Source organism: Mytilus galloprovincialis, chromosome 4 (assembly GCF_965363235.1).
Source record: "Mytilus galloprovincialis chromosome 4, xbMytGall1.hap1.1, whole genome shotgun sequence".
NCBI lineage: Eukaryota > Metazoa > Mollusca > Bivalvia > Mytilida > Mytilidae > Mytilus > Mytilus galloprovincialis.
Window position 1 is genome coordinate 82012389 of NC_134841.1, and position 26941 is coordinate 82039329.

At 31.7% G+C, this 26941-nt stretch overlaps 2 protein-coding genes across 2 annotated transcripts; both read right to left on the reverse strand.

The window, feature by feature from the left end:
• Positions 1–165: 165 nt before the first annotated feature.
• On the reverse strand, positions 166–26356 carry LOC143073128 (uncharacterized). Its single transcript, XM_076248460.1, has 10 exons — positions 26288–26356; positions 25768–25977; positions 24628–24893; positions 10797–10875; positions 10223–10480; positions 8942–9195; positions 8293–8371; positions 7283–7522; positions 6441–6626; positions 166–1748 (listed from the first exon to the last, which is right to left on the reverse strand). The coding sequence occupies exons 3-10, from the start codon at positions 24802–24804 to the stop codon at positions 1084–1086; spliced, it is 1938 nt and encodes a 645-aa protein (XP_076104575.1). The 5' UTR covers positions 24805–24893; positions 25768–25977; positions 26288–26356; the 3' UTR covers positions 166–1083.
• Positions 12511–23549, reverse strand: LOC143070939 (thyroid hormone-induced protein B-like). The gene is made up of 7 exons (XM_076245040.1): positions 23537–23549; positions 22078–22163; positions 19036–19114; positions 18441–18704; positions 17602–17855; positions 15580–15658; positions 12511–12665 (listed from the first exon to the last, which is right to left on the reverse strand). Exons 1-7 carry the CDS (start codon positions 23547–23549, stop codon positions 12511–12513), a joined length of 930 nt encoding a protein of 309 aa, XP_076101155.1.
• Positions 26357–26941: the final 585 nt, after the last annotated feature.

The window sequence follows — 26941 nt, forward strand, 5'->3', positions numbered from 1 at the left end:
TTAACCACAGAATAACAACGAATAACTGAAATGATTTTGGATAGTTAATAGATTTACGAGTGTGTGTCTGTTATACGAAATGATCAACGCTTCAAAATGTATACACATGTAAGTTTCTAAAAATTCTTATAGTATAGATTGATTTAAAAGACGACACATAATCCCTTTTGTCGATAAAAATGTTTTAATAACGAAAAAATAACAAAAACAGCAGATAACATTTAAGACAATACACAAAATAAATAAACGATTTAAGCAAACAAAACACAAAGCACACAAAATGAGAAATGAATTGTGTACAAATTTAAGAAATCATTAATCAACAGAAACAATTAAGCAATAAATATATGTACATTATGACTAAATGGGGACCACTGTCTTACAACATACAAAAGGCTAACGTTTTATTACCATAATTCACTCCATAATTATACATTAACTAGATATGTTAGAAATATTTTGGAGTCAATCGAACTCATTTAAGATGTTTACTCTGGTTTAAACATTTGAATATACACTAACAATCAGAGGAATAGTATAAAGATTTTCGCTTTTTGTCGGGGTCGAATTCAATTCAACAATGACAGACGATTTTCCGGTGAATCGAATTATTTAAAAAACTGAAACACGAAAAGATCAATAACCGCTGACCTGACAGTTGTTTCTGTGGTTCTATTTAATTTGTTAACAATAAGTTTAAGATCAGTTTAATCAAACCGAGACAATAACACTGTAAGATTAAAGTCGCATTTGTATCGCAACTAGAATTTCAAAATGTGTATATTTCCTCATCTCAAGCTGATAAGTTTTTCACAATAAAATCAGCAAAATTAACGCGTTTCTATTAGATTTGTGGTGTTTTAAATTTATATATTCTAAGTAACTGGAGGTTTTTGCGAAATGATAAATAGTAATACTAGAAGCATCTCTTTTACAATTAATGTAAGCATAACTTATCAAACCCTATAACACGTTAACGTTAAATGTATTCTACACTGTCTGTCTGTTTTCGTTTTATGCTCACGTTGTTTCATACAAAATGGACGGATTTCAAGTTAATCACACTGAATTTGATCTATTCCCTCACTGCTTACATAATGGTTCAGTTGATGTCCATGCAGTTTGATTATTTGCTTGACTAACGCCATTTTCTATAACACATTTTGTGTCACCATTTATGTAAGTTTCCGTCTTCGTATATTTGCTTTCCAATTGAATTTCATTTTTATTTAATTTAATTCCTTGATCTATCGTGCTTATTTTCTTCTTCATTATAAAAAGAACAGCTACCACAAGCCCTACACCTAACAAAGCGACAGTTATACCGATTCCTGCATGTGCCCCCTTACTTATGTAATCAGATTTATCAGCTTCAGATTTTGTCGCTTTATTCTTTTTGGTGGTAAAGGTCTTCGTTGTTACTTGAATAATATATGGTGTAGTACTATGATCTGTTGTCTTACTATCATGTTTATTCGGAGTTGTTTTCTTTGTATCTATAGTAGGTTGCTTCTTCGTCACATGCTTACTAGTCGTTAAATATGATGCAGATGGTAAACTCTTCTCGGTATGGGTCGAAGTTGTTGAGAAATGCGGTTGCTGTACAGTTGTCTGTTTGGACGGTGTCTTTATGTCTAGAGTTGTTGTTTGACCAGTATGAGAAGTTTTTAAACTTGATATCATGATGGCAGTAGGGGTTGTTTGCTTTGGTACAGCTGCATTAGTGCTTACTGAACTTGGTGTAGATACTAAAATAAAATTACATTATATATATTTTAGTTTAATATTCTCCATTCAATAACAAAAGATCAACTGCAAAGAATTTTAACAAATCTAATTTTAGACGACAATCTTCGCAAGCAACAATTATAAATTGATAACGACCAACAAAGAAAACACAATTAACAACATGATTTTCTTTTTCTTTTTTATAATCCACAGACATAAAACTTTGTGCTTTTCAAATGTTAATCATGATAATACTTTTTTTATAGCCTTAATTTATACTTCATTACGTTCCATTAAAAATGAAATATTGCAGTCTACAAATACATACTTTTGCATATAGATAAATACTGGGATAAAATTAATTCGATTTAATTCCACAACTAACCTTTTATGCAGACTGATCACGTAAATTTAAATTAATTATAAGCTAATAACATTTGTATCATGAAACTCAAGGTCTGTTTATTTTTGTGTCTTGTCGTCTTTTTTTTAAAACAAAAATGAGGCAAAATTCATACAACACCATCTCATTCCAAAGGAAAACATGTTGCCAAGATCTTCATTGATAATGTCTTATATACCTATATGGAGTTATTTTCTTTCAGAACGGTAGGTCATTATTTCGAATAATCAACCCGGACGATATCATGTTTCAATGAAATATGCTGCAAGGCATAAAATAATGACATGAGGTATTATTTTCTTTAATAAAAATACACACTATAATTAACTTAAAATTATATTCGTCTGATAGCTGTTTGATGCCGATTTGGGAATAAAATGTATTGCTATTGAAAAAAAAAATTATTCTGAATATTTACCAATTAAAATCAAATTGTTGAAAAAATGATCGCATTTTCGCGATAGAAATGTCATTACCATTTTTTTTTAAACAGCAACATAGCAACTCTCCCCCCTCCGTTTCCATAAACTAAGTTGGTACAATAACTTACTAGCAAAGTGTCTTTTATTTTTCAAACACCGTATTTAAATGGTAACAATTCATTTGTGTCTTACTTCATGCAGTTACAGTTATATTTTTCTGGTGGATGGATAATAATTTCTAAACTTTAAATCAAGATTAATAAGTGAGTTTTATTTCACATTCTCTTTGAGCCGTAGGACGTATTTAAACTTGAGCTCATTAGAAAGGAACATCCGATTTTAGTGTGGTCGGTAAATTAGGATGCTAAATTATGCAAATCTTAAAAAAAAAAAAAAATATTTGTTGACGGTATAAAGTTTCAGATAATGCGTATTTTTAAGGTTTTTCTGGTCAAGAACACACTTCCGGGTGTCAGGATTGCCCAGAGAAAGACCTCGTTACGGTCGGTTTTTCAATCAATCAATCTAAATCAATCCTAATTCTATCTCATTTTTGAATGATAGTTTTTCATATGTGACGTCATGCTGTTTCTAAATTTCATAAATTCAAATGTGGCATAACGTTTCTGCCTTTTCGCCATCGTATGTGACGTCACAATTTTTTTAATTACGTTGACGCTTGGACTGATTCGGATGTGTGTCTATTTTGTGATAAACTTGGGTTTAGTTTTCTGTAATTAGTTAATATTTCAGTTTCATTATGTATATCTCTTTCATATTCATTTGTTAACATTTACTGTTTGCAATAGCATTAAGTATTCTATATAATAAGGATGTTCTTATCCCGTGCATAAAAACAATGCCGTATTTGTCAAAACCTTTTCAACTTTTAATCTTCAGTGCTGTACAACTTTGTACCTTTTTCACGTTCGATCTTTTATATCTAGGCGTTATGTATTCAGGTTTAGTTTTCTGTAATTAGTTAATACTTTAGTTTCTTTGTGTATATCTCTTTCATATTCATTTGATAAAATTTACTGTTTGCAATAGCATGAATTGTTCTATATAGTAAGAATGTTCTTATCCCGGGCATAAAAACAATGCCGTATTTTGCGAAACCTTTTCAACTTTTGATCTTCAGTGCTGTACAACTTTGTACTTTTTTTCACTTTCGATCTTTTATATCTGGGCGTCACTGGTGAGTCTTGTGTGGGCAAGGCGCGTTTTTGGCGTATTGAATTTTAAACCTGATACTTTTTGTTATCTATTAATCATGTTTTTCTGTGTCTAATATGTTCTCCTATTTATTTGTATTGTAGTCCTGTAATATTATGTTGTCATTTCAATGTTATATTTAACTTTGCCATTAAAGTGCGAGGTTTGGCATGCCTTAAAACCAGGTTCAACCCACCACTTTTATTCCCCTTTAAAAGTGTCCTGTACCAAGTCAGGAAGATGGTCATTGTTATATATTGTTCGTTTCTCTTTGTGTTGCATTTTAACGTTGAGTCGTTTGTGTTTTCTCTTATTTTTAAGATATTGAGATAAGACGTGGCACGGTACTTGTCTATCCCAAATTCATGTATTTGGTTTTCATGTTACATTTGTTATTTTCGTGGTGTTTTGTCTGATGATTGGTCTGTTTCTGTGTGTGTTGCGTTTCGATGTTGTGTCGTTGTTCTCCTCTTATATTTAATGCGTTTCGCTCGGTTTTGGTTTGTTACCCCGATTTTGTTTTTTGTCCATGGATTTATGAGTTTTGAACAGCGGTATACTACTGTTGCCTTTATTTTTCATTTGAACAATCATGACACCCCTCGGTGTTTTCTACGGCATGAAAAACCTTAAAATATGCATTATACTTTTTTTTAAATTGTTATTTGGATGGAGAGTTGTCTCATTGGCACTCACACCACATCTTCCTATATCTATTATCTATAACAGATATTATGATGAAGTCTAATTAACTCAGTTTGTCCTAGCATATCATCTAATCTAAGCTTGTTGACTCGAAATTAGGGATACCAAATAAAGTATAAGGTCTGTTTCATATGTGTATCTTTCCATTATATTGTCGACTTTAAGCAAGAATAAAAGACAAACGTAACAATTTCAAACTTTCTATTGTAAACATCTTATTTCGTATCCGTAGCCATATTACAGTTTATTCTCACGTATTTTAACTGATACGGTATCCGAGTGCTATTTACCTTATACTTTAATTAATTGTATTCACCTTTGTCCAATAATTGTGAAATTATTAAGAGAAAAATGGCAAAGTTTACCTTAGTTTTATTTAGTTATCATTCTTAACCGAGATGATCATATATTGTTCCTTGTGTCTATATCATTACTTTTTCAAATTTGCTGTTGGGGGTCATTCTAGAATACCGTTACGGACGCACTAATTTTTTTTATGTGACTGTCATACAAGTGAGAAGTTTAGCTAGCTATAATACTACGTTTAATCTACCATTTTCTACATTAGGAAATGCTTGTACCAAGTCGATAGTATGACAGTTGTTTTCCACTCGTTTGATATTTTTGAGCTTTTGATTTTGCCATTTGATAAAGAATATTTCGATTTGAATTTTGAGTTAGATATTTTTTTATTTTACTTTTTAATTTTTCACAGTTTTATTACCAAATGTTCGCCTGAGTTAAAACTGCTTTAACTGGCTAATGAGGTAAAATTATTGAAATGGACACTACAAATTGTATGACCATTTGTGCTGATCCATATTTGGTTGATTAATACATTATACCAGGATTAGAACTCACTAGGAACATTTTCCCCCAGATTTAGAGCTTAAGAAGATGCACTGGTGTCATAAAGCAGTCATATCTAATCATTTACCGAGTTTTGTCTCATTAACAATAGTGAGTTTTGTTTTGCATAACAAGTGACGGAAACAATACTCCTTTTCACGCACCCGGTCTCGCTCTGTTTTGATTCTCTCTAGTTTTGCTTTTACTAATAATGCATAATTTGATTTACAAGATTAGAGCATCAATAAACGAGGGGTGTCCGTCATGTGTTCAATTAATGAGGTTCAATTGCGAATTCAGTTTGGTCTTCTTTTTTTAATATAAATGTTGCAATACCATCTGACCACAATATCTTTTAAATGCAGTTTGAAACCATTTATTCAAAGTCATCAACAAGTAAAAAATGTTTACAATTTTCTTGTAAAACGTTATTTGAAAGAAGCAAATAAATGAAGTGTATACACATATTTAGCAATTTACTACTGTAAATTTGCAAGTTAGAAGGAAATACATAAATTAAATACAAAAAATTATACAATTCAGGCAATCATATTTTGTTTTAATGATAAATCCCGTCCACTTTTCACGAATGTGACCTTCTAATTTAGACTTATTACAAGGTTGGTACTAAATTTAACAACACAACGGGTGCCATACGTGGACCTGGATATGCTTACTATTCTGGAGCATCGGAGATCAATCCCCATGTTTTAGTGCTGTTCATGTTGCCTAGTCTTTATTTTTCAATGTTGTGTTTTATGTACTATTTTTAGTCAGTTAAATATTTTTCTTTTTTATCCTTGACGTTGTCAGTTTATAATCGACTTATGAGTTGATGGTATCGTTCGCCTCTCTTTTAAACACTAAGTTATGAGGAACCCTAGTGTACTGAACGAAATATAGAATGGATATTAAAACCTTAGCAAATTAGTATTGCGAAGGTACATTCTCGTAGACATAGCTATATGTTTCAGATAAGTATATCGTGCTTATTTATTCTTCGTTAAAAAAGAAATCTTCCCCGACCCCCGATAAATTATGATTTTCTGGGTACATTATTTCACTCTAACTTTCATGTTTATAGAATCATATTTTTATATCGTTAGTTTGGTACTTACTTAAGGTTGATTGTAAGGCAGATGGCGAGGATGGATCCTCGGTCGATGTAGGTTTGCTCTTGGTAATTGTCAGATATTTTGAGATATGTGTATGTTGTACAGTTGTCGGTATCGACATTTGCTTTGTTGGTCTTTCTGTTTCTAGTTTTATTGTAGTAGTCATCAACTCTGTATTTTTAGTTGAAACTGAAGTAAAGTTTCTGATAAATTCAGTATTGGTGACAGAATTTGAAGTCGTTACTGAAGAAAATTGAAAATTGGTTTGATGCATATCTAATTTGATGTGTTTACTATATAACAGATGACGAACTTATTCACAAAATATCTTAAAGGATTTAAAAAGAACGAGAGACCCATAAATAAACAACTTAAAAATGTAAGGACCATTTAGAAGGTACATACGAACGCTTCGGACATCGTAAAATAAAGTATAACTTTATTTTTTTTTTATATAATCATAGATAACAAAATTTTGTATTTACACCAGACGAACGTTTCGTCTACAAAAGACTTATCACTAACGCTCGAATAAAAAAAGTTAAAATAAAAAAAAAAACGAAGTTGAGGTCATTGAGTCCAAACGTTCCTAAAAAATTTGAGAAATACAGCTATGGTTATCTAATCCTGAGGTAGAAAAATGTAAGTATTTTAAAAATTCAATGGTCGGTAAACAGTTAATTTATTATTATGACCATATCAATGATAATGCATGAAGAAGCAGAAGTGCTGACTACTTGGCTGGTGATACCATTGGGAAATAAAAACTCCACCAGCAATGACATCACCCCAATATAGATTTGATCCATTATTTTATCTTTTAATATTGTTAGTTAGATACTTACCCAACGTTGAGTGTAATGTAGAAGATGATAATGGGCGTTTAGTTGATGAAGTTTTGTTCAGGGTTGATTTCAAATTTGTTGAGATATGCGTCTGATGTGCTGTTGTTGTTATCGGTATCGGTTTCGTTGTTCTTTGTGATCCTAGATTTGGTGTACTTGTTGTAAATTCGATATCTTTAGTGGAAGGCGTAGTAAGGTAAGTAGGAAATGCAGTACTGATGACAGAACTTGACGTTGTTACTGAAGTAAAGTGGGTTATTTTTTTTAAATATAAAAAGCATTTATACTTTAAATATACATTAAAGTATATCTAATTTTGTATGTCTTTACTACTAGTATATAATTCATACCGAACCAACTATTATGTATACTTACAATACATTCTAAAGAGAGAATCGCGAATAAGACAACAAACTAAACAACGAGAAAAAAAAAACTAACAACAATACAAATATTGTCAAAGTAGTATTACTTTGGCAATTACTACATTACGCAATCGACTGACAAATATGCCGTATTGACACATTTGTAGATCACGTGCTGCCGACAAATTTTGACAGGTTAAGGTCTTTTGACCTTTTTATACTTTAAAAGATAACAATGATTTTTTATTAAAAAAAATAAAATCTTCCTCTAAGGTTATGCTTGACAGTCTTGGTCATATTATACATTAGAAAGATCTTCACATTGAACATTGCTTCCTTTGTCAGATTTGTATGCTTCAACATATTAGTGACGATCAACAGATCAATGTGTTTCCAATAATGAACATTCAGGTAGCACAACGGTCTAATCATAAACATTGCTACGATCGTGTTAATAGTTTTTTTATATATGCCCCGTGTTGATGATCTCAGTATGAATTTCGTTTAAGAACAGCAATAAAAGGTCTGTATCTTTGCTTTTTATGTTGTTTGCTGTACATATACTGATTTGTGTCATAGATGGGTATTTTTTCTCCCTTCTCTTCTGATATTCTTTCCTTTATTACTATTATTTGTTAAACTTACCTTGTGATTTTCCATAAATGTGGATGTCATCGATGCCAGCAAAAGACTTTAAATCTGTCTTTGTTGCTGCAAATAAAACCTGTTAAAACAAAGAACATTTATAATTCTTGTATGTAGTTATGTAGTTACACACCATGGGTATATGTTCAACAACACTTTTCGTATGAAAATATGTTTGTATGAGAACATCTTATTTTCTATAATCAATATATCAGTCAGTGTTTATTTCTTTCAATTTTTTGGTGATAATATTTGTTAGCTAGCTTTTTGCTTTTTTACCTTTTAGTAAAAGATAAAAAAAAATAATAGATAAACGTATAAGTAAACTCTTGCTGTATGACGTCCTCATTTCGCTTTTTAAACAAAGCACACTAGCACACTATACGGTTTGGAAACTCGTTATCTTTATTTGTGTCCTAAACAAAAATATATATTTGGGATAGACAATCAATAATATCTTGCCATTAACTTTTTTCAAACTGTTTAAGTTTTATTCCAATCATTTAAAAATACTCTCGTAATCACTCGGACATTATATATTTCTGCGAACAGACGGTTATCATAAAGTAGTTACAATATAATACTATGATTTCAGTAACATATCATTAACAAACTGTTTTATAAACAAAATTTTTGATACAGAACTTACCTTGAAATTGTCATAATAGTTAATAACCAATGCTTGTTTATTCCATTTACCAGCGTTTATAGTTCGATTTTTGCGCCATATTGTCTTGACATGTCCCGAAGAAGTTTCTATTTCAACTTTGATATCTGACGATTTTCCCGGCATACTGTACCAGAATTCTACACAAACTGAAGTGAAACTTATTTGTGGGGTTTTGAGTATTCCTTCACCATGGTGTACTTGCCATGTTGACAAATTCAATTTAAGATAGTACCCTATAATAAATATCAAAGTTTTAAAATATAACATAATGATCTGTGAAAAATACAACTCTTTTTCAATATTGTTTACAATTGTGAATTGACTCTTCACTGAACATTTATTCAACCTTTTCCGAGTGTTTTAACCAAACCACCTGGCTTAAAAACAAAAGATTAATATCAACATGATAATGTAACTGTTTTCCCCGAGGTAGTTGCAGTCTAACAACAATGTAAAGAATATCTCCAGCCGTACGCTACGGTTTGACTATTGAAAATACCAAATAACTGACTTAATCAGAATAATAATGGCATCGCCGTGGTGATTAATGATTTAGAAACAGTGTACTATGTATTTTGTTCTGTATTTTCTTTTTTGCTGATCTCTTCATTTTTCTCTTATTCTTGGTGGTGTTTTTGACTTGGTCTTATTGATATGTCAATTACATATGTTCTGTGAAGTTAGATAAAAAAAAATGTATTATAGTTAAGTAAGGGCAAGAGCTTGTTATACATTCAACTACATTAAAATAAAAGAATGATAAAAACACACAAAACGTGAATAATAACATAGTCGGAACTAAATTATGAAGAGAAATTAAGAATTTCTGGCATAGGTTCGATACCGCTATTGATAGACATTTTGTAGACAAGGGTATCATCGCATAAATAGTCAGTGACATCATTTATATCACACCTTTTTTAAATGTTCTTTAAGGAAATTACCATAGTCTAAAATTTTCTAAGTAGTATTTTGTGTACATTTGGTTGTCAGTTGGTCTTCTTCTTTTTATATCCATGGCGTAATCAGTTTATTTTCGACTTATAAGTTTGAATATCTCTCTAGTATCTGATGTCTCTTTTTAAGAAAATAAAGTTCAAACCTATAAACATATTTGAAAGATTTTCATCTTTCGACATCTTTGGTCTCTGAGAGAAACTGAATAATATGGTTCGAATAGTTTTGTAAAACAACTTGTTTGTATCCTGCAATTTTTTCGTTTGGTGAAAAAAAGCACGACCTAAGAAGGAAGTAAAGTACCTGATAATGTATTATTTCTTTTCGGTATTAGCCCTAACCAACTAAAGCCATCTGCTCCGTGCTTCCGCTGCCAATGCACGGGAGAATCATTATTGCTATATTTGCAAAAATCATCGGTAAAGTCGCAGGATAACTCGCTTAACAAATCTCCATATTCTGATTGACAGGATGTCATTTCTTTGGTATATATGGCTGGTAAAGTGGGCGTTGTCGGCCTAGTTGTAGTAGTCGTTGTTGTTGATTGGACGTATCCGTCACCTAAAACATTTATTTTTTTTTAAATTGGTGTATAATTGGCATTTGAACAAGTTTCGTTTTACGAATTTCATTGAGATAAATTTTGAAATATTGAAAATGGCAGCAATTGCTATTTAATTTCTAAAAAAGATATTTTAAAATGAAAAATGGATTAAAAACAATGTTACGCATATATTTACGTAAGTCTGAAATTTTATAAATACAATTGTTCTTTACGTTTTTATTCTTTGAAAATACATATATACTTCCAATACAATTTAATGGTTTCTTTTGATATCATCAAATCATTTCTTTTTTCTATAACACTTATACTTACAAATGCCCTCTTCTAAATGAATATCATCAATGGTGACTATACATCCTGGTTCTCCTGTGTAAGAGCCTTCAATGACAATCTGTAATACATATTTGTCATTTTCAAATAAAAGAATTTAGTCAAGTCGTAGAAGAATGAAATTAATACAATGAAAAACATAGTATAGAGAAGGAAACCAAATACAGTAACAATTTGAAGGTTTCAGAAGTCTCAATAAAAAAAAAATTTGAGAGGATCAAAGACGAAGTGAAAATAACTATCCTGCTGTTTTAAACAGTTGTCTTTTTTAATTGTGCTTATTGATTACAGTGGTTAAAAAGCTAGAATGATGTTGATAGTGTGTTCGATATTTTAAGCCTTGTAAATCACTCTTCCAAAAATGAAAGCGAAGATAAAAGTATAAAAATAAATGTATTTCCTTACCTCAAGTGGGTCAGCTGATGGTAAGAACTGTACAAATGTTGACTTCCAGTTAGGTCCATGGTAGTCCGACATTTGTATTATTAGTGTAGCAGTACCCGTATTAGTATCTGTATCAAAAACTTGTATACTACCACTGGTGTGGCTAGGAAGACTATAGGCAAATGTTAAACAAGTCATATTTCTAGTACGAATTGCAGGTAAATATAAATTAGCTTTGTCTCCACTCAAAGCTGTCTCTTCATCTATAGTTAACGAAAGATATGAACCTACAACATGAAAGAATAGAATTGTTATACTATGTAAAAAAATATACAACCAGAACACCATTAAACTAGTGTTTTAAACTAAAAGTACGAGACTAATGAAATTAAAATGTCTGTATTTTATATCGTAATTTGATATTCTGTCAAAAGGCAACAAAACTTTAAAAACATTCTACACATCCCATTCGCTATATCCTATCAGTATCAAATTAGTTTCATCACAGTAAAATTGAGAATGGAAATGGGGAATGTGTCAAAGAGAAAACGTCATGACCAAATAGCGGAAAACAGTCGAAGGCCACCACATTTCTGAGATCACAATATTGAAGGTATGTTTTTTTCGTGTTGGTGTTTAATATCTTATTTGTTAGAAGTATTTGAAAGAGTTTATAACAAAAATACCAAACTTCAAGATAAATTAAATAAGAGAAATCCATAAAAACTGAAAAAGCAAGCAGTATACTTTATCAACCAACTGGTCAAACTTAAAACAACTGGCTCTTGAATGTTCTGACGACAATTGTGAGTTTAACCTGGTTTGATAGCTAGTTTTACCTTCCACTTGTGTGACATTTGTTTATTGTTCAATTACATCCTATAGTATTTGAACCAGATTGGTGTTTAGAAAAACAAACGTATTTGTTTTTTTTTTTATTTCAAACATTAACAAAAATTACATTAAAAGAGTCTTTTGATATAATTAGAGTACTTTCCAAAGGTGGAACTCTAACCTTTTATAAAAGAATAATCAGTTGTTCTTCTCATGTCTAGCATCAATTGTATTTGTTTAATTGCTTGGAGGTGTTCATAGAAAAACTTCAATAAAATATTTCTTTTTTGTGCCTAAATAAACCGAATATGTATATTGTAAAAAAAGTCAAACTTAAAATACAAAAATGTACACATTAATTGTGAACTATGTCCATAAAGACTATTTGCTGTATTCATGTAATCTTAAAATACTTATGTTTACCAGTGCCTGTTGTATTATCACCCCGTAAAAACATAAAATTCCCAAGTAATTCTGTTCAATTTTTTCTTGACCATGATACGGATGGAAATTTATTATTATCAGTATGAAATCCACAAAGACCATCTTCGAAACTACAATGAATTGGTAATGAAGCAACAGTAGCAGTTGTCGGAGATGAGGTGGTTGTTGTTCGGAATGAAGACGGAGATGCTGAAGAAAAGTAAATTGCAAATAATTCTGCATACTAGTAACACATAAAAGAATCAAAAATGAGGCAAACATTATTTCCAAAATCTACAAATATTAATATAAGCACAGATGATAGATATTTTTCTCATACGTAAATTTAAAGTAGCATATATTTCCTGCTATCAGGCATAACGTGATTAAGAAATTAGTATGAGGATATTTAAACTTGTTTTTTATTCTTTACTATATGTCACTGGAAAAATGGGACACAAATCTATCGCCAAACTTGGTGAAAATAAAGTCACCAGAAACCATAACGACTTCAGGCGTGGTATTCATTTAGGGCCATTTTCTGCATGAAATGAGTCGTCCAAATTATGATACTTTATTTGAATATGTAAATATACAAATTGTAAACCAAGTTTAAAATGTGTTCCAATAAATATGAACAATATACATAACTGAAATATTTGAATTTAACGGAGCTATATTCTGACATTTACTAACATACCAAAATACGGCGTTCAAGCCAAACTGAATATAAATAAAGTTACAAATACCTTTAGCGGGGACGCTCATCATCCGCCCTTCCTGATATATTTATTGACCAGTGACTAACTAAAAAGTGCTTATAATTTTATATATATATATGGTTGATATTGCCGCGCTTTGAGTTACTGCATAACTCATGCCGTTTGAATCGCATTAACTTTCTATCGTACTTAACTAAATATTCAGTATGTAAAGCCAATCATAGCGTACAAAGCTATAGTGTGTTTAAAAATACGCAGCGCAAAACTATTTGTCGTCAATCGTCAAGGAACATGAATATGAAATATGAATATGATTTGAATGTGAAACATATGACACTGAAAACACAAATTACATAAAATGTTAATTAAATGGAACAAAATGGATACATATATCCGGTGACACATATTTTTGGTCTAATAGTAATTTTTTATCTATATCTCTTTAACAGGTCGAGAACTCTAGATTTTCTGACGTCAGAATATATTTGCATAGTAATTTCCAAAACACAAGGCCAATATGGCCTTGAAAAACTGACCAATCGATTCAATGAACTACAATGCATTGTGGGCTACTACGAGTAAACTACTACTTAAAACACGTGGAATTAGTGGGAAAACAGTCAATTAATATATTGTCTGGGACTCTCATTACCAAACTTTTTATTCTGCAAATATATTTAATGTAAAATATATAACGTAATCTTCAATTTGCATGCTCAGATTAAAAAAATATTGTTTATTGGCTTCACGATTCGACTTTCTTTTTCGCCTTGCAAAAGTAGTTTAACCGGTTTTGTGCATTGTTATGAATTGAACCTGCATTAATTTCACGACATGACACAGTGAAATATCCAATGAAGTGAACACTGTCCAGTAAGAAAATCATTTGAGCTCTTTTAAACCTGTATAATGTCATTGCAAAATCATTTCTGCCTAGAAAAACACGAAACTTTCATTGAAACACTTCTTTCTGTACTGAATGTGTATTTTTTTTATCAGGACCTTAACTAATAGTAAGAACATCATAATATTCAGTATGCTAAAAAGAAGTGTTTTGAAAGCGGCAGGGGCGGGTCCAGCCATTTTACAAAGGGGGTTCTAACCCTGGACAAAAGGGGAGGGGGTTCCAACTACATGTCCCCATCCAAATGCACTGATACGGTCCAAAAAAGGGGGGTTCATCCCCCGGAACCCCCGCCCCCTGGATCCGCCACTGAGCGGGTACGGTATATAGCTCAATACATTTTTTTAGTTTCATCCATCGATAATATCCGTTTGTTGCTAATTTTATCACAAAATATACCTCAGAGGTTTTTTTATCGTTCGGCTGCTGTCCTGTTGACATATGTAAAATATCTCCAATATTAAAAGTCTCTGGATCATAGTGGGTGTCATATTACCTATTATTTTTTTTCTAAAACGTGCTTTGTATATAGAGATAAGAAGATGAGGTATGAGTGCCAAATGAATCAATAATGAATATCAAAACTCACATTTTTCGATTAAAAAATTCAAAATAAATTATTGCCATTCATTATAGATAAATTTCTATCAAAAATAAGGCTTAAAGAATTTTTTATATATTATTTATATTAACAAAAACAACGTACATACATGTTGGCGTATGAATACACAACGTCAGAGTGGGCGTGTCGCCATAAAAATTGATAACATTGAAAATAAAACTAATACTTTTAACCAATCAAAAGACAGTAAATACACCAACTTTATTTATTAATACATCGCTCAAGGTGAATAATTATCTATTTCAACATAACAACTAATTTCAACAGTAAAAACAAATAACACAACATTGTCAAATTTGAAACAGAAGTGTAAGAGTTGTACTACGCTTCAGACTTGACATTCACTAAACATGCATGCTGAAATTGACATGGTTGATTTTGTAACTCAATCATACACATTGAAGTTTTGAAATCGACAATTGTCATCGTCATTGGAATTCAATTGGAATACACATTCTGAGGTCACACATGTTCAAACAATACTCAGTCCGGCAGTGAACGGAGCTTTAAAGCGATATCCGTATAGTATACAGATACAACATAGCGATATTTGTAGGGCTGTATCTGTATAGTAGGACACCCAATTGCAGGATAAAAATATATATACTTTTATTAATTTTATTGATATTCGACGTTATGATATTTCACGTATTTTGTCCTCACGCATCTCTAAAGAGACATTTATTGTCAAAATGCGCATCTGGGGCAAGCAATTGGTACCGTTATATTGATAAACTCATCAAACATACAAGGATTGATTGTAAGCCAGATGCGCGTTTCAAAAACAGTCTGAAAAGACTCAATTTAAAGGTGTTCTATAATATGTTTTTGTTCATACACAATATCCTTTTTGTTCCCTCAGTTTATTAAACCTACCTTCTGATAATTCAAATATATGGATGTCATCAATTCCAACATAAGACATTGATGTCCTCTTGTTTGCAGAAAATAAAATCTGTTAAAAATAAGATATTTTTAAAATATATTTTTTGTAGTGATATAACAAAGTAAATATTTTGCAAAATATGAAATGAAAATATATGTGTTAGGAGGCAGCTAACTATCATACTGTTTATGTTGATAGTGTTTATTTCTACATACGAGTGAAATATTTTGTTAGATATGTAGAGGTCAGTGTATGTATGGTGCTTTCAACATAAACTGAAAGTAATCAATCAAATACAGGGGCCTCGTTGGCCGAGTGGTCTAAGTACTTACTACTGTATTCACTGGCCAGTCAAGACTGAGGTTTGAGTTCGAACCCGCTCGTGTCGGTGCACTCGACTCCAATCTTAATTGACTAGAGTTGTGAGTTTTCCTATCGAAGGTCGACGGTTTTCTCGGGACAATCCTGCTTCCTCCACCAATAAAAAAAACTGGCTGCCATGAAATTGACAAAAAAAGATGCCTAAAAGTGGCGATTGAAACACTAAAATCAAAATCTAATAAAATCCAACACAGAACAATCAGCTCTTGAAATAACATGTTTTTGTGTAATCTGTCAAACGATTGGAACTTTTTTTACATCAGTAACAAATCTAGAATAAGAAGCTGACATCATTGCGTTTGCCTTAAATTTTACTTTAAAAATGTCTTCCAGTGACATTTAAAAATAAACCATTTTTGGGATCAATACAATAATACCTCTTAAATATTCTTAATTGCAATCTCAATCAAAGAAGAAAAGGATTTAAGGATAGAGAGTAAAATCTCAAAAATACTGAACTCCGAATAAAATTTCTAAACAGAAAGTCCATAATTAAATGGCAAGCATCCTTAAGTTCATTCTAAGCTATATAACGTTATAGAGAAGGTTCTAATAACTGTCAATCCTTAGAAAATGATTTAGCGGTGGCCTGTGAAAAGATTGTTAGAAAAATTTAAACATATGCATTTTTATTTTTGGGTATAATTGTGGGAAAAGAAATCGTTACAAAATATAAATTGCAGTAAATTGTAAGCTACGACAATTCATTTGCAATATTGTCTTTAAATTCGAGAAATTCAAAATTACTGTCAATTCATGGGATTCGGTCATACATCTAAGTTGCTTATTATTACACAGAAATGGACGGTTATTTCAACTTTGTTTATCTATAATATAATACTCTTTCATATTTTAAAACTATGCAGTTAATCTTTTTACTAAACTGAGTATTTTAAAACAGTAAAAGAGAGGCGAAAGATACCATTGAGATTCAAACTATTGTTAGTTAGTCGAAAGTAGATTGACAACGCCATGGTAAAAAAACAAAAAAATTCCAACAGAGAAACAAAAGTACACTAAAAAACAGAGAAAACTAAATGCTGTTTACAGGAGCAAATGCACTATAATGAAACCAAGAATACCATTTATCCAATGTTGACGTAAAAACAATCATCTTCAGCTCATCTTCCATCTGTATAAGTTTCATTTCAATCAAGAAAAGGAAACACAAATTACCATATCAAACCGTCCATAAAAAAAACATTAAAACAGTGACCATGACCTTTGACCTTTTAACTCCACAATATGCTTCTTCCCTTTTCCTACAACTTTCATCTGTATACGTTTTATTTCCTCAAAGCAATGGAAACTCAAATTACTATCCAGAATCATACTTATTTCTTCATTTTGTTTTCAATTTTCAGTGACAATGAAATTCACATGTATCCTATTAGCTCGAAAAGTAAAAGGCTTTTGCGACCGATTTTTTTTTATTCTCATTCCAACCAGGGAAGGATACACATCTAGAAACTATATGCACCTATATTTTTTTTGGGGTTGCATATTCATTACAAATGAAATAACACAGTAAACAATTTTCCTTTTTTCACGAAGTCAACTTAAATCAAAGTCAAATTTTCATAAACGTCTGGTTTTATAAACGAAATTTGACACACTGTATAGATACTTGCCTTGTACCTGTCGAAGCAGTTGATAACCAATGCCTGTTTACTCCATTTACCATAGTTGAATTTTCCCTTTTTCTGCCAAATTGTCTCAACATGTCCCCAAGAAGTTTCTATTTCAACTTTAATACCTGAAGTTGGTCCTGGCATACTGTACCAGAATTCTATACAAACTAAAGGGATACTTATTTCTGGAGTTTTGATTATTCCTTCACCATGGGATACTTTCCATGTTGACATATTCAATGTAAGATAGTACCCTTTGAAAATAATATACAATGTGAAATAAAACATTATTATCTGCTAAATATCTTACTAAATTTCAATAGTGTATGCTGTGTATACGAAATAAAGGATATATCTTAGTTATACCTTCTCTTATGTTTAAGTTACAATTAGTGACTACGATAGAAAGCATAATTGGGAAAAGTATGCATGTTGAAGACATAATCTTTCAATCAGTTTAATTGAGGTCTGGAGCTGGCATGTCAGTTACTGCTAGTAGTTCTTTGTTAAATTATGTATCATTGTTATTTTGTTTAGTTTCTTTTGTTACTTGTTCTAACATCGGACTCATTTTTGTGCTTTGTAAAGAATATTAGCATTAAAGATGGGATGAAAAATACCTGAACATGTCTGCATCTTGATTTATATTTACGAATGATGTCCTTGTACCGATGATAAAATTTAGTAAATGTTTTGACTAGTTTGTGATATCGAAAACGCTGGTATGATATTTTTCAGTAATTCATGGATTGCTTTCACCAAAATCTGATACGTTGTTACATACACGATGCTGTGTTTATATTTGGTAAAAACAAATGACTGACAAAGAAGTAAGGTACCTGATATTGTATCATTTCTTTCTGGAATTTTTGCAAACCATCTACTGCCACCTGCTCCGTGATTCCTTTGCCAATGGACAAGAGAATCTATCTTGCTATAACTACACAAATCACTGGTAAAGTCGCAGGATAATTCCCTTAACAAAACTCCATGTTCCGATTGACAGGATGAGGTTTCTTTAATTGCCATAGCAGGTAAAGTGGGCGTTGTCGGTCTAGTAGTAGTATTTGTTGTAGTTGTTGTCGTGTGCACGTATCCGTCACCTGGATGTAAATTATCTTTATTTTCAATTAATGTATAATTAGTATTTGTACCAGTTTCATTTAAGCATTCGACTTTATGTTACAGAATATAGAGTTATATATGCATAAATGGATTAAAAACAGATATGGCGTAATTATATTAACGTAGTAAACCATCGAAAGAAATAACGAACAAGAAAACTAAGTACGCAATTTATTTTAGAATCACGTCTAATCACTCTATAGAAGTCAGTTTTGTTTTTTAGTAAAACACTTACTTTCGACATATATTGAAGTTCAATGAGATAAACTCTAATATATCCTTTTTGTTCCCTTAGTTTATTAAACCTACCTTCTGATTTTCCATATATATGGATGTCATCAATTCCAACATAAGACATTGATGTCCTCTTGTTTGCAGAAAATAAAATCTGTTAAAAATAAGATATTTCTAAAATATTTTTTGTAGTGATATAACAAAGTAAATATTCTGCAAAATATGAAATGAAAATATATGTGTTAGGAGGCAGCTTACTATCATACTGTTTATGTTGATAGTGTTTATTTCTTCATACGAGTGAAATATTTTGTTAGGTATGTAGAGGTCAATTTATGTATGGTGCTTTCAACATAAACTGAAAGTAATCAATCAAATACTGGGGCCTCGTTGGCCGAGTGGTCTGAGTACTTACTACTGTATTCACTGGCCAGTCAAGACTGAGGTTTGAGTTCGAACCCGCTCGTGCCGTTGCAATCGACTCCAATCTTAATTGACTAGAATTGTGAGTTTCCCTATCGAAGGTCGACGGTTTTCTCGGAGCACTCCTACTTCCTCCACCAATTAAAAAACTGGCTGCCATGAAATTGACCAAAAAACGATGCCTAAAAGTGGCGATTGAAACACTAAAATCAAATCTAATAAAATCCAACACAGAACAATCAGCTCTTGAAATAACATATTTGTGTGTAATCTGTCAAACGATTAGAACTTTTTTTTACCTCAGTAATAAGTCTAGAATAAGAAGCTGATATCAGTGCGTTTGCTTTAAATTTTACTTTAAAAATGTATTCAAGTGACATTTAAAAATAAACCATTTTTGGGATCAATACAATAATACCTCTTAAATATTCTTAATTGCAATCTCAATCGAAGAAGAAAAGGATTTAAGGATAAAGAGTAAAATCCCAAAAATACTGAACTCCGAATAAAATTTTAGACAGAAAGTCCATAATTAAATGGCAAGCATCCTTAAGTTCATTCAAAGCTATATAACGTTATAAAGAAGGTTCTAATAACTGTCAATCCTTAGAAAATGATTAAGCGGCGGCCTGTGAAAAGATTGTTAGAAAAATTTAAACATATGCATTTTGATTTTTGGGTATAATTGTGGGAAAAGAAATCGTTACAAAATATAAATTGCAGTAAATTGTAAGCTACGACAATTCATTTGCAATATTGTCTTTAAATTCGAGAAATTCAAAATTACTGTCAATTCATGGGATTTGGTCATACATCTAAGTTGCTTATTATTACTCAGAAATGGACGGTTATTTCAACTTTGTTTATCTATAATATAATACTCTGTCATATTTTAAAAATATGCAGTTAATCTTTTTACTAAACTGAGTATTTTAAAACAATAAAAGAGAGGCGAAAGATACCATTAAGATTCAAACTATTGTTAGTTAGTCGAAAGTAGATTGACAACGCCATGGTAAAAAAAGAAAAAATTCCAACAGAGAAACAAAAGTACACTAAAAAACAGAGAAAACTAAATGCTGTTTACAGGAGCAAATGCACTATAATGAAACCAAGAATACCATTTATCCAATGTTGACGTAAAAACAATCATCTTCAGCTCATCTTCCATCTGTATAAGTTTCATTTCAATCAAGAAAAGGAAACACAAATTACCATATCAAACCGTCCATAAAAAAAACATTAAAACAGTGACCATGACCTTTGACCTTTTAACTCCACAATATGCTTCTTCCCTTTTCCTACAACTTTCATCTGTATACGTTTTATTTCCTCAAAGCAATGGAAACTCAAATTACTATCCAGAATCATACTTATTTCTTCATTTTGTTTTCAATTTTCAGTGACAATGAAATTCACATGTATCCTATTAGCTCGAAAAGTAAAAGGCTTTTGCGACCGATTTTTTTTTATTCTCATTCCAACCAGGGAAGGATACACATCTAGAAACTATATGCACCTATATTTTTTTTGGGGTTGCATATTCATTACAAATGAAATAACACAGTAAACAATTTTCCTTTTTTCACGAAGTCAACTTAAATCAAAGTCAAATTTTCATAAACGTCTGGTTTTATAAACGAAATTTGACACACTGTATAGATACTTGCCTTGTACCTGTCGAAGCAGTTGATAACCAATGCCTGTTTACTCCATTTACCATAGTTGAATTTTCCCTTTTTCTGCCAAATTGTCTCAACATGTCCCCAAGAAGTTTCTATTTCAACTTTAATACCTGAAGTTGGTTCTGGCATACTGTACCAGAATTCTATACAAACTAAAGGGATACTTATTTCTGGAGTTTTGATTATTCCTTCACCATGGGATACTTTCCATGTTGACATATTCAATGTAAGATAGTACCCTTTGAAAATAATATACAATGTGAAATAAAACATTATTATCTGCTAAATATCTTACTAAATTTCAATAGTGTATGCTGTGTATACGAAATAAAGGATATGTCTTAGTTATACCTTCTCTTATGTTTAAGTTACAATTAGTGACTACGATAGAAAGCATAATTGGGAAAAGTATGCATGTTGAAGACATAATCTTTCAATCAGTTTAATTGAGGTCTGGAGCTGGCATGTCAGTTACTGCTAGTAGTTCTTTGTTAAATTATGTATCATTGTTATTTTGTTTAGTTTCTTTTGTTACTTGTTCTAACATCGGACTCGTTTTTGTGCTTTGTAAAGAATATTACCATTAAAGATGGGATGAAAAATACCTGAACATGTCTGCATCTTGATTTATATTTACGAATGATGTCCTTGTACCGATGATAAAATTTAGTAAATGTTTTGACTAGTTTGTGATATCGAAAACGCTGGTATGATAATTTTTCAGTAATCCGTGGATTGCTTTCACCAAAATCTTATACGTTGTTACATACACGATGCTGTGTTTATATTTGGTAAAAACAAATGACTGACAAAGAAGTAAGGTACCTGATATTGTATCATTTCTTTCTGGAATTTTTGCATACCAATTGCCACCTGCTCCGTGCTTCCTTTGCCAATGGACAAGAGAATCTATCTTGCTGTAACTACACAAATCACTGGTAAAATCGCAGGATAATTCCCTTAACAAAACTCCATGTTCCGATTGACAGGATGAGGTTTCTTTAATTGCCATAGCAGGTAAAGTGGGCGTTGTCGGTCTAGTAGTAGTAGTTGTTGTAGTTGTTGTAGTTGTTGTCGTGTGCACGTATCCGTCACCTGGATGTAAATTATCTTTATTTTTAATTAATGTATAATTAGTATTTGTACCAGTTTCATTTAAGCATTCGACTTTATGTTACAGAATATAGTTATATATGCATAAATGGATTAAAAACAGATATGGCGTAATAATATTAACGTAGTAAACCATCGATAGAAATAACGAACAAGAAAACTGAGTACGCAATTTATTTTAGAATGACGTCTAATCACTCTATCGAGGTCAGTTTTGTTTTTTAGTAAAACACTTACTTTCGACATATATTGAAGTTCAATGAGATAAACTCTAATATATTGATAATGGCAACAATTGCTGTTAAATTTCTAAAGCCTCTGTCACACCTTACCGGATAGCTCGAACGGACGCCTAACGGATAAAAAAAAAGTTATCCGTTGACAAAATTTTGATCTGTTGGGAGTCCGTTAGACATGTAACGAATGCCTAACGGACACACAACGGACATTGAACGTACGTGAAACGGATACGTACCGGACAGAACGGACGTCGAACGTACATCCAACGGACGAGTACCAGATAAAACGGACACCTAACGGAAGCGTAACGGATAAAACGGATGAACAAAATAATCTGAAAATTAAAGGCGATAAACCATCTAAAAATTAAAGGCAATAAACCATCTGAAAATTAAAAGCAATAAACCATCTGAAAATTAAAGGCAATAAACCACATACACGTGACCTTAAAATGATTAAAAAGTTTTAGTTAACTGGTTTAGTTGATTTTATTTTGTATTGAGTCTTGTTAAACATGATATGTGTGCAAATATAGAGCTACTCTGATTAAAAAAATCAAGGTAGAAGCAGTGTGGTAATTCAGTCTAATGGAGTTAAGGTTGATTTTCTGAATTTGTTTATATTATGTACCTCTGGTATGAAAACGGATATGGTGTTATGCGGAACTCTCCATCCGTATTGCATGCTACGATATTTTGCTCCAGAAGCAAGGTGTCTAAGTGTAATTGCTAACTTGAGTCCTGGTTCCAGCGGATTTCTGTAAAAGGTATTCTGCTTGGCTATGCGAGGTCCAACCCACTGCAATATCTTGTCGAACATCTCTGAGGGCATTCGAAGGAAGTGTACAAAGGACTGTCGATCCTCCCGCCTAAGTTCGGACATGAGTTGGTCATATAGACCAAAACTGCGTCGTCTTTCAGGACTAAGCCATTGTCGTGTCCACCATCTCCTTTGTCTTCTCCTTCTTCTCCTTTCGACAGCTATAAGGTTTATATTTGCTACATTTAAGTTGAGTCTGGCCTGAATAAAAGCTACTTGGTAGCGAAGACGTTCTCTTACTCCAAGATCCAGCACGAATAATAAATATTAATGACACTCAAGAAAACCTGACATACCAATTATTGGCATTTCTGACGCGAAATTTCAATTGGCATTTGTCCGTTTTACATCCGGTAGGCATCCGTTTAATCCGTTATCCTTCCGTTAATGTCCGTTTCACATCCGTTTTATCCGTTAGGCGTCCGTTAGGCGTCCGGTAGACGTCCGTTGGTGAATTGGTCTACCGGATCTCCAACGGATGCATAACGGATACGTAACGGATACAAAACGGACGAGTACCGTACAAACCGGACGCCTAACGGACGCCTTACGGACGTTCAACGGACATTTTATCCGTTGGACGTCCGTTCAAAGTTTTGAACATGCTCAAAATTTTCCACCGGACAGAACGGACGTCAACGGATAAAACGGACGCTTAACGGACATGCAACGGATATGGACGGACGCCTAACGGATAAGAACGGACGTCTAACGGACATGAACGGATTGAAAAAAAGTTATCCGTTAGGCGTCCGTTCGAGCTATCCGGTAAGGTGTGACCGAGGAAAAGAGATATTTTAAAAATGAAAAATGGAATAAAAACAATGTTACGCATATATTTTTCTTATATCTGAAATTTTACAAATACAATTGTTCTTTTTGTTTTCATTCTTTGAAAATACATTTATACTACTAATTTATTTTAATTGTTCCTCTTGTTATTATCAAATCATTTCTTTTTTCTATAACTTATACTTACAAATACCCTCTTCTAAATGGATATTATCAATGGTGACTATACATCCTGGTTCTCCCGTGTAAGAGCCTTCTATGACAACCTGTAATACATATTTATCATTTTCAAGTCCTATAAAACTAAAATCTAAACAACGAGAAATAATTTACTTTATACAGAATCCTTATGCACAGTAGCAATGTTACGGTTTCATACGTCTCGTTAAAAAACAATACATTTAGAGAGAGAAAGGCGAAGTGAAAATAGCTATTCTACTGTTTTTAACAGTTGTCTTTTAATTTTGCTAATTGATTACAGTGGTTAAAAAGCTAGAATGATGTTGATACTTTGTTTGATATTTTAAGCCTTGTAAATCACTCTTCCGAAAATGAAAGCGAAGATAAAAGTATAAAAATAAATGTATGTCCTTACCTCCAGTGGGTCAGCTGATGGTAAGAACTGTACAAATGTTGACTTCCAGTTAGGTCCATGGTAGTCCGACATTTGTCTCATTAGTGTAGCAGTACCAGTCTTGGTATCTGTATCAAAAACTTGTAAACTACCACTGGTGTGGCTAGGAAGACTGTAGGCAAATGTTAAACAAGTCATATTCCTAGTACGAATTGCAGGTAAATATAAATTAGCTTTGTCTCCACTCAAAGCTGTCTCTTCATCTATAGTTAACGAAAGATATGAACCTACAACATGAAAGAATAGAATTGTTATACTATGTTGAAAATATACAACCAGAACACCATAATACTAGTGTTTTAACTAAAAGTACGAGACTAATAAAAGTAAAATATCTGTATTTTATATCGTAATTTTATATTCTTTCAAAAGATATTAAAACTTTAAAAACATTCTACACATCGGTAAGTCCTATCAGAATCAAATTAGTTTCATGATAATACAATTGAGAATGGAAATGAGGAATGTTTCAAAGAGACAACAACATGACCTAAGAACGGAAACCAGTCGAAGGCCACCACATTTCTTAGATTACAATATTAAAAAGGTAAGTTTTATTCGTGTCTGATGATAACTGAGAGTTAAACCTGGTTTTATAGCTAGCTTCACCTCCCACTTGCGTGACATTTGTTTATAGTTCAATTAGTTTACTTCCTGTAATCTTTTTACCAGATTGATGTTTAGAAGAATAAACGATTTGTTTTGTTTTTTTTATTCTAAATATTAACAAAAAATACATTAAAAAGTTTTATTTTGATCTCACTAGAGTATTTTCCAAAGGTGGAACTCTTTCATTAAAAAATAATTAGTTATTCTTCGTAGGGCTGTCATGTTTAGCATCAATTTTATTTGTTTTTTTGCTAAGATGTGTTCATAGAAAAGCTTCAATAAATTATTTCTTTTGTTTGTGTCTAAATAAACGGAAAATGTATATTATAAAAAAACGTAAAACTCAAAAAAAAAAAAAAAATACACAGTATCTTTATAAAATACTGTCCATAAAGAACATTTGCTGTATTAATGTAATCTTAAAATACTGCTGTATTCATGTAATCTTAAAATACTGCTGTATTCATGTAATCTTAAAATACTAATGTTTACCAGTGTCTGTTGTATTATCACCCCGTAAATATATATAACTTCCAAGTGATTCTGTTCCGCTTTTTCTTGACCATGATACGGATGGAAATTTCTTATTATCAGTATGAAATCCACAGAGACCATCTTCGAAATTACAATGAATAGGTAATGAAGCAACAGTAACAGTTGTCGGGGATGAGGTGGTTGTTGTCCACAGTGAAGACGGAGATGCTGAAGAAAAAGTACATTAAACATAAATATGCATATTAGTAACTCATAAAAGAATTATAATTAAACCAAACATTATTTTCAAAATCTACAAATGTCAATATAAGCACTTATGATAGATATTGTTCTGATACATAAATTTAAAGTCGCATAGAATTATATTTCCTACTATACGGCACAAAGGGGTTAGTATGACGACAGTAAAACTCGATTAACAAAGCATACGTTTTGTTTATTCTTTACTTTATTTTAAAAAAAATTCCTTTATCTATACTACTTCAAGAAATAAATACAATTTGAAATATTTGTTTACCTGTTGTCAAGGCTATATCATCTATTGCCAGATCGCTACTATAATGATATTTTGCTGTGGCCTCAAATTCTATCTACAAATAAGACAGCATTTCAATTATTGCACTGAGATAACAATGCAATCATACAAGTGAAAGTATATGAACGCTTGATAGAGTGTGATAATATTTACAGAAACATGAATTTGAAAAGAAGTGAAGAAAATACAAACATAGAACGTGATGTTCAAATTTCAATTATAAGCATTGTGTTGTTCCCAAAGTTACGGCGGTCATTTTGGAAATTCGAAAGTCAAATGCCACAGCTTTGTTACATTTATGTAAAATTTTATTATGTTTGATGCATTTTGATTCTTTTACAATGTAAAATGACATAGTATTTCCCCTCCTTCTACTTTAGTAAAAATAAAGTTACGTCACGAGACATCAGTTTGAATTTCCGATACTATTGTTTTTGAAATTGAATTAAACTGTTTGTATGTAAATAGATATATATTTTTTATTCAAAATCTTATTTTTTCATTTGAGTTTTCATTATTCGTGTATATAATAACGACCTTGAAAACTGTATAAGTTGGAAATATAAAAAAGTAGATATGGTATGATTGCCAATGAGACAACTCTCCACAAAAGACCACAATGACACAGACATTAAC

What these genes read in the sequence shown, in the direction of transcription:
- LOC143070939 (XM_076245040.1), bottom strand. An exon ending in CGCCCACTTTACCTGCTATG is followed by an intron (nt 19,115 to 22,077) that starts GCAATTAAAGAA and finishes TATTTTTAACAG; the next exon opens with ATTTTATTTTCTGCAAACAA. An exon ending in TATATATGGAAAATCAGAAG is followed by an intron (nt 18,705 to 19,035) that starts GTAGGTTTAATA and finishes ATTTACATCCAG; the next exon opens with GTGACGGATACGTGCACACG.
- LOC143073128 (XM_076248460.1), bottom strand. Translation starts at nt 24,804, where the DNA reads ATGACTTGTTTAACATTTGCCTACAGTCTTCCTAGCCACACCAGTGGT. An exon ending in TCATTTAGAAGAGGGCATTT is followed by an intron (nt 10,481 to 10,796) that starts GTAAGTATAAGT and finishes TAAATGTTTTAG; the next exon opens with GTGACGGATACGTCCAATCA. An exon ending in TGCCTTACAATCAACCTTAA is followed by an intron (nt 1,749 to 6,440) that starts GTAAGTACCAAA and finishes ATTTTATTTTAG; the next exon opens with TATCTACACCAAGTTCAGTA.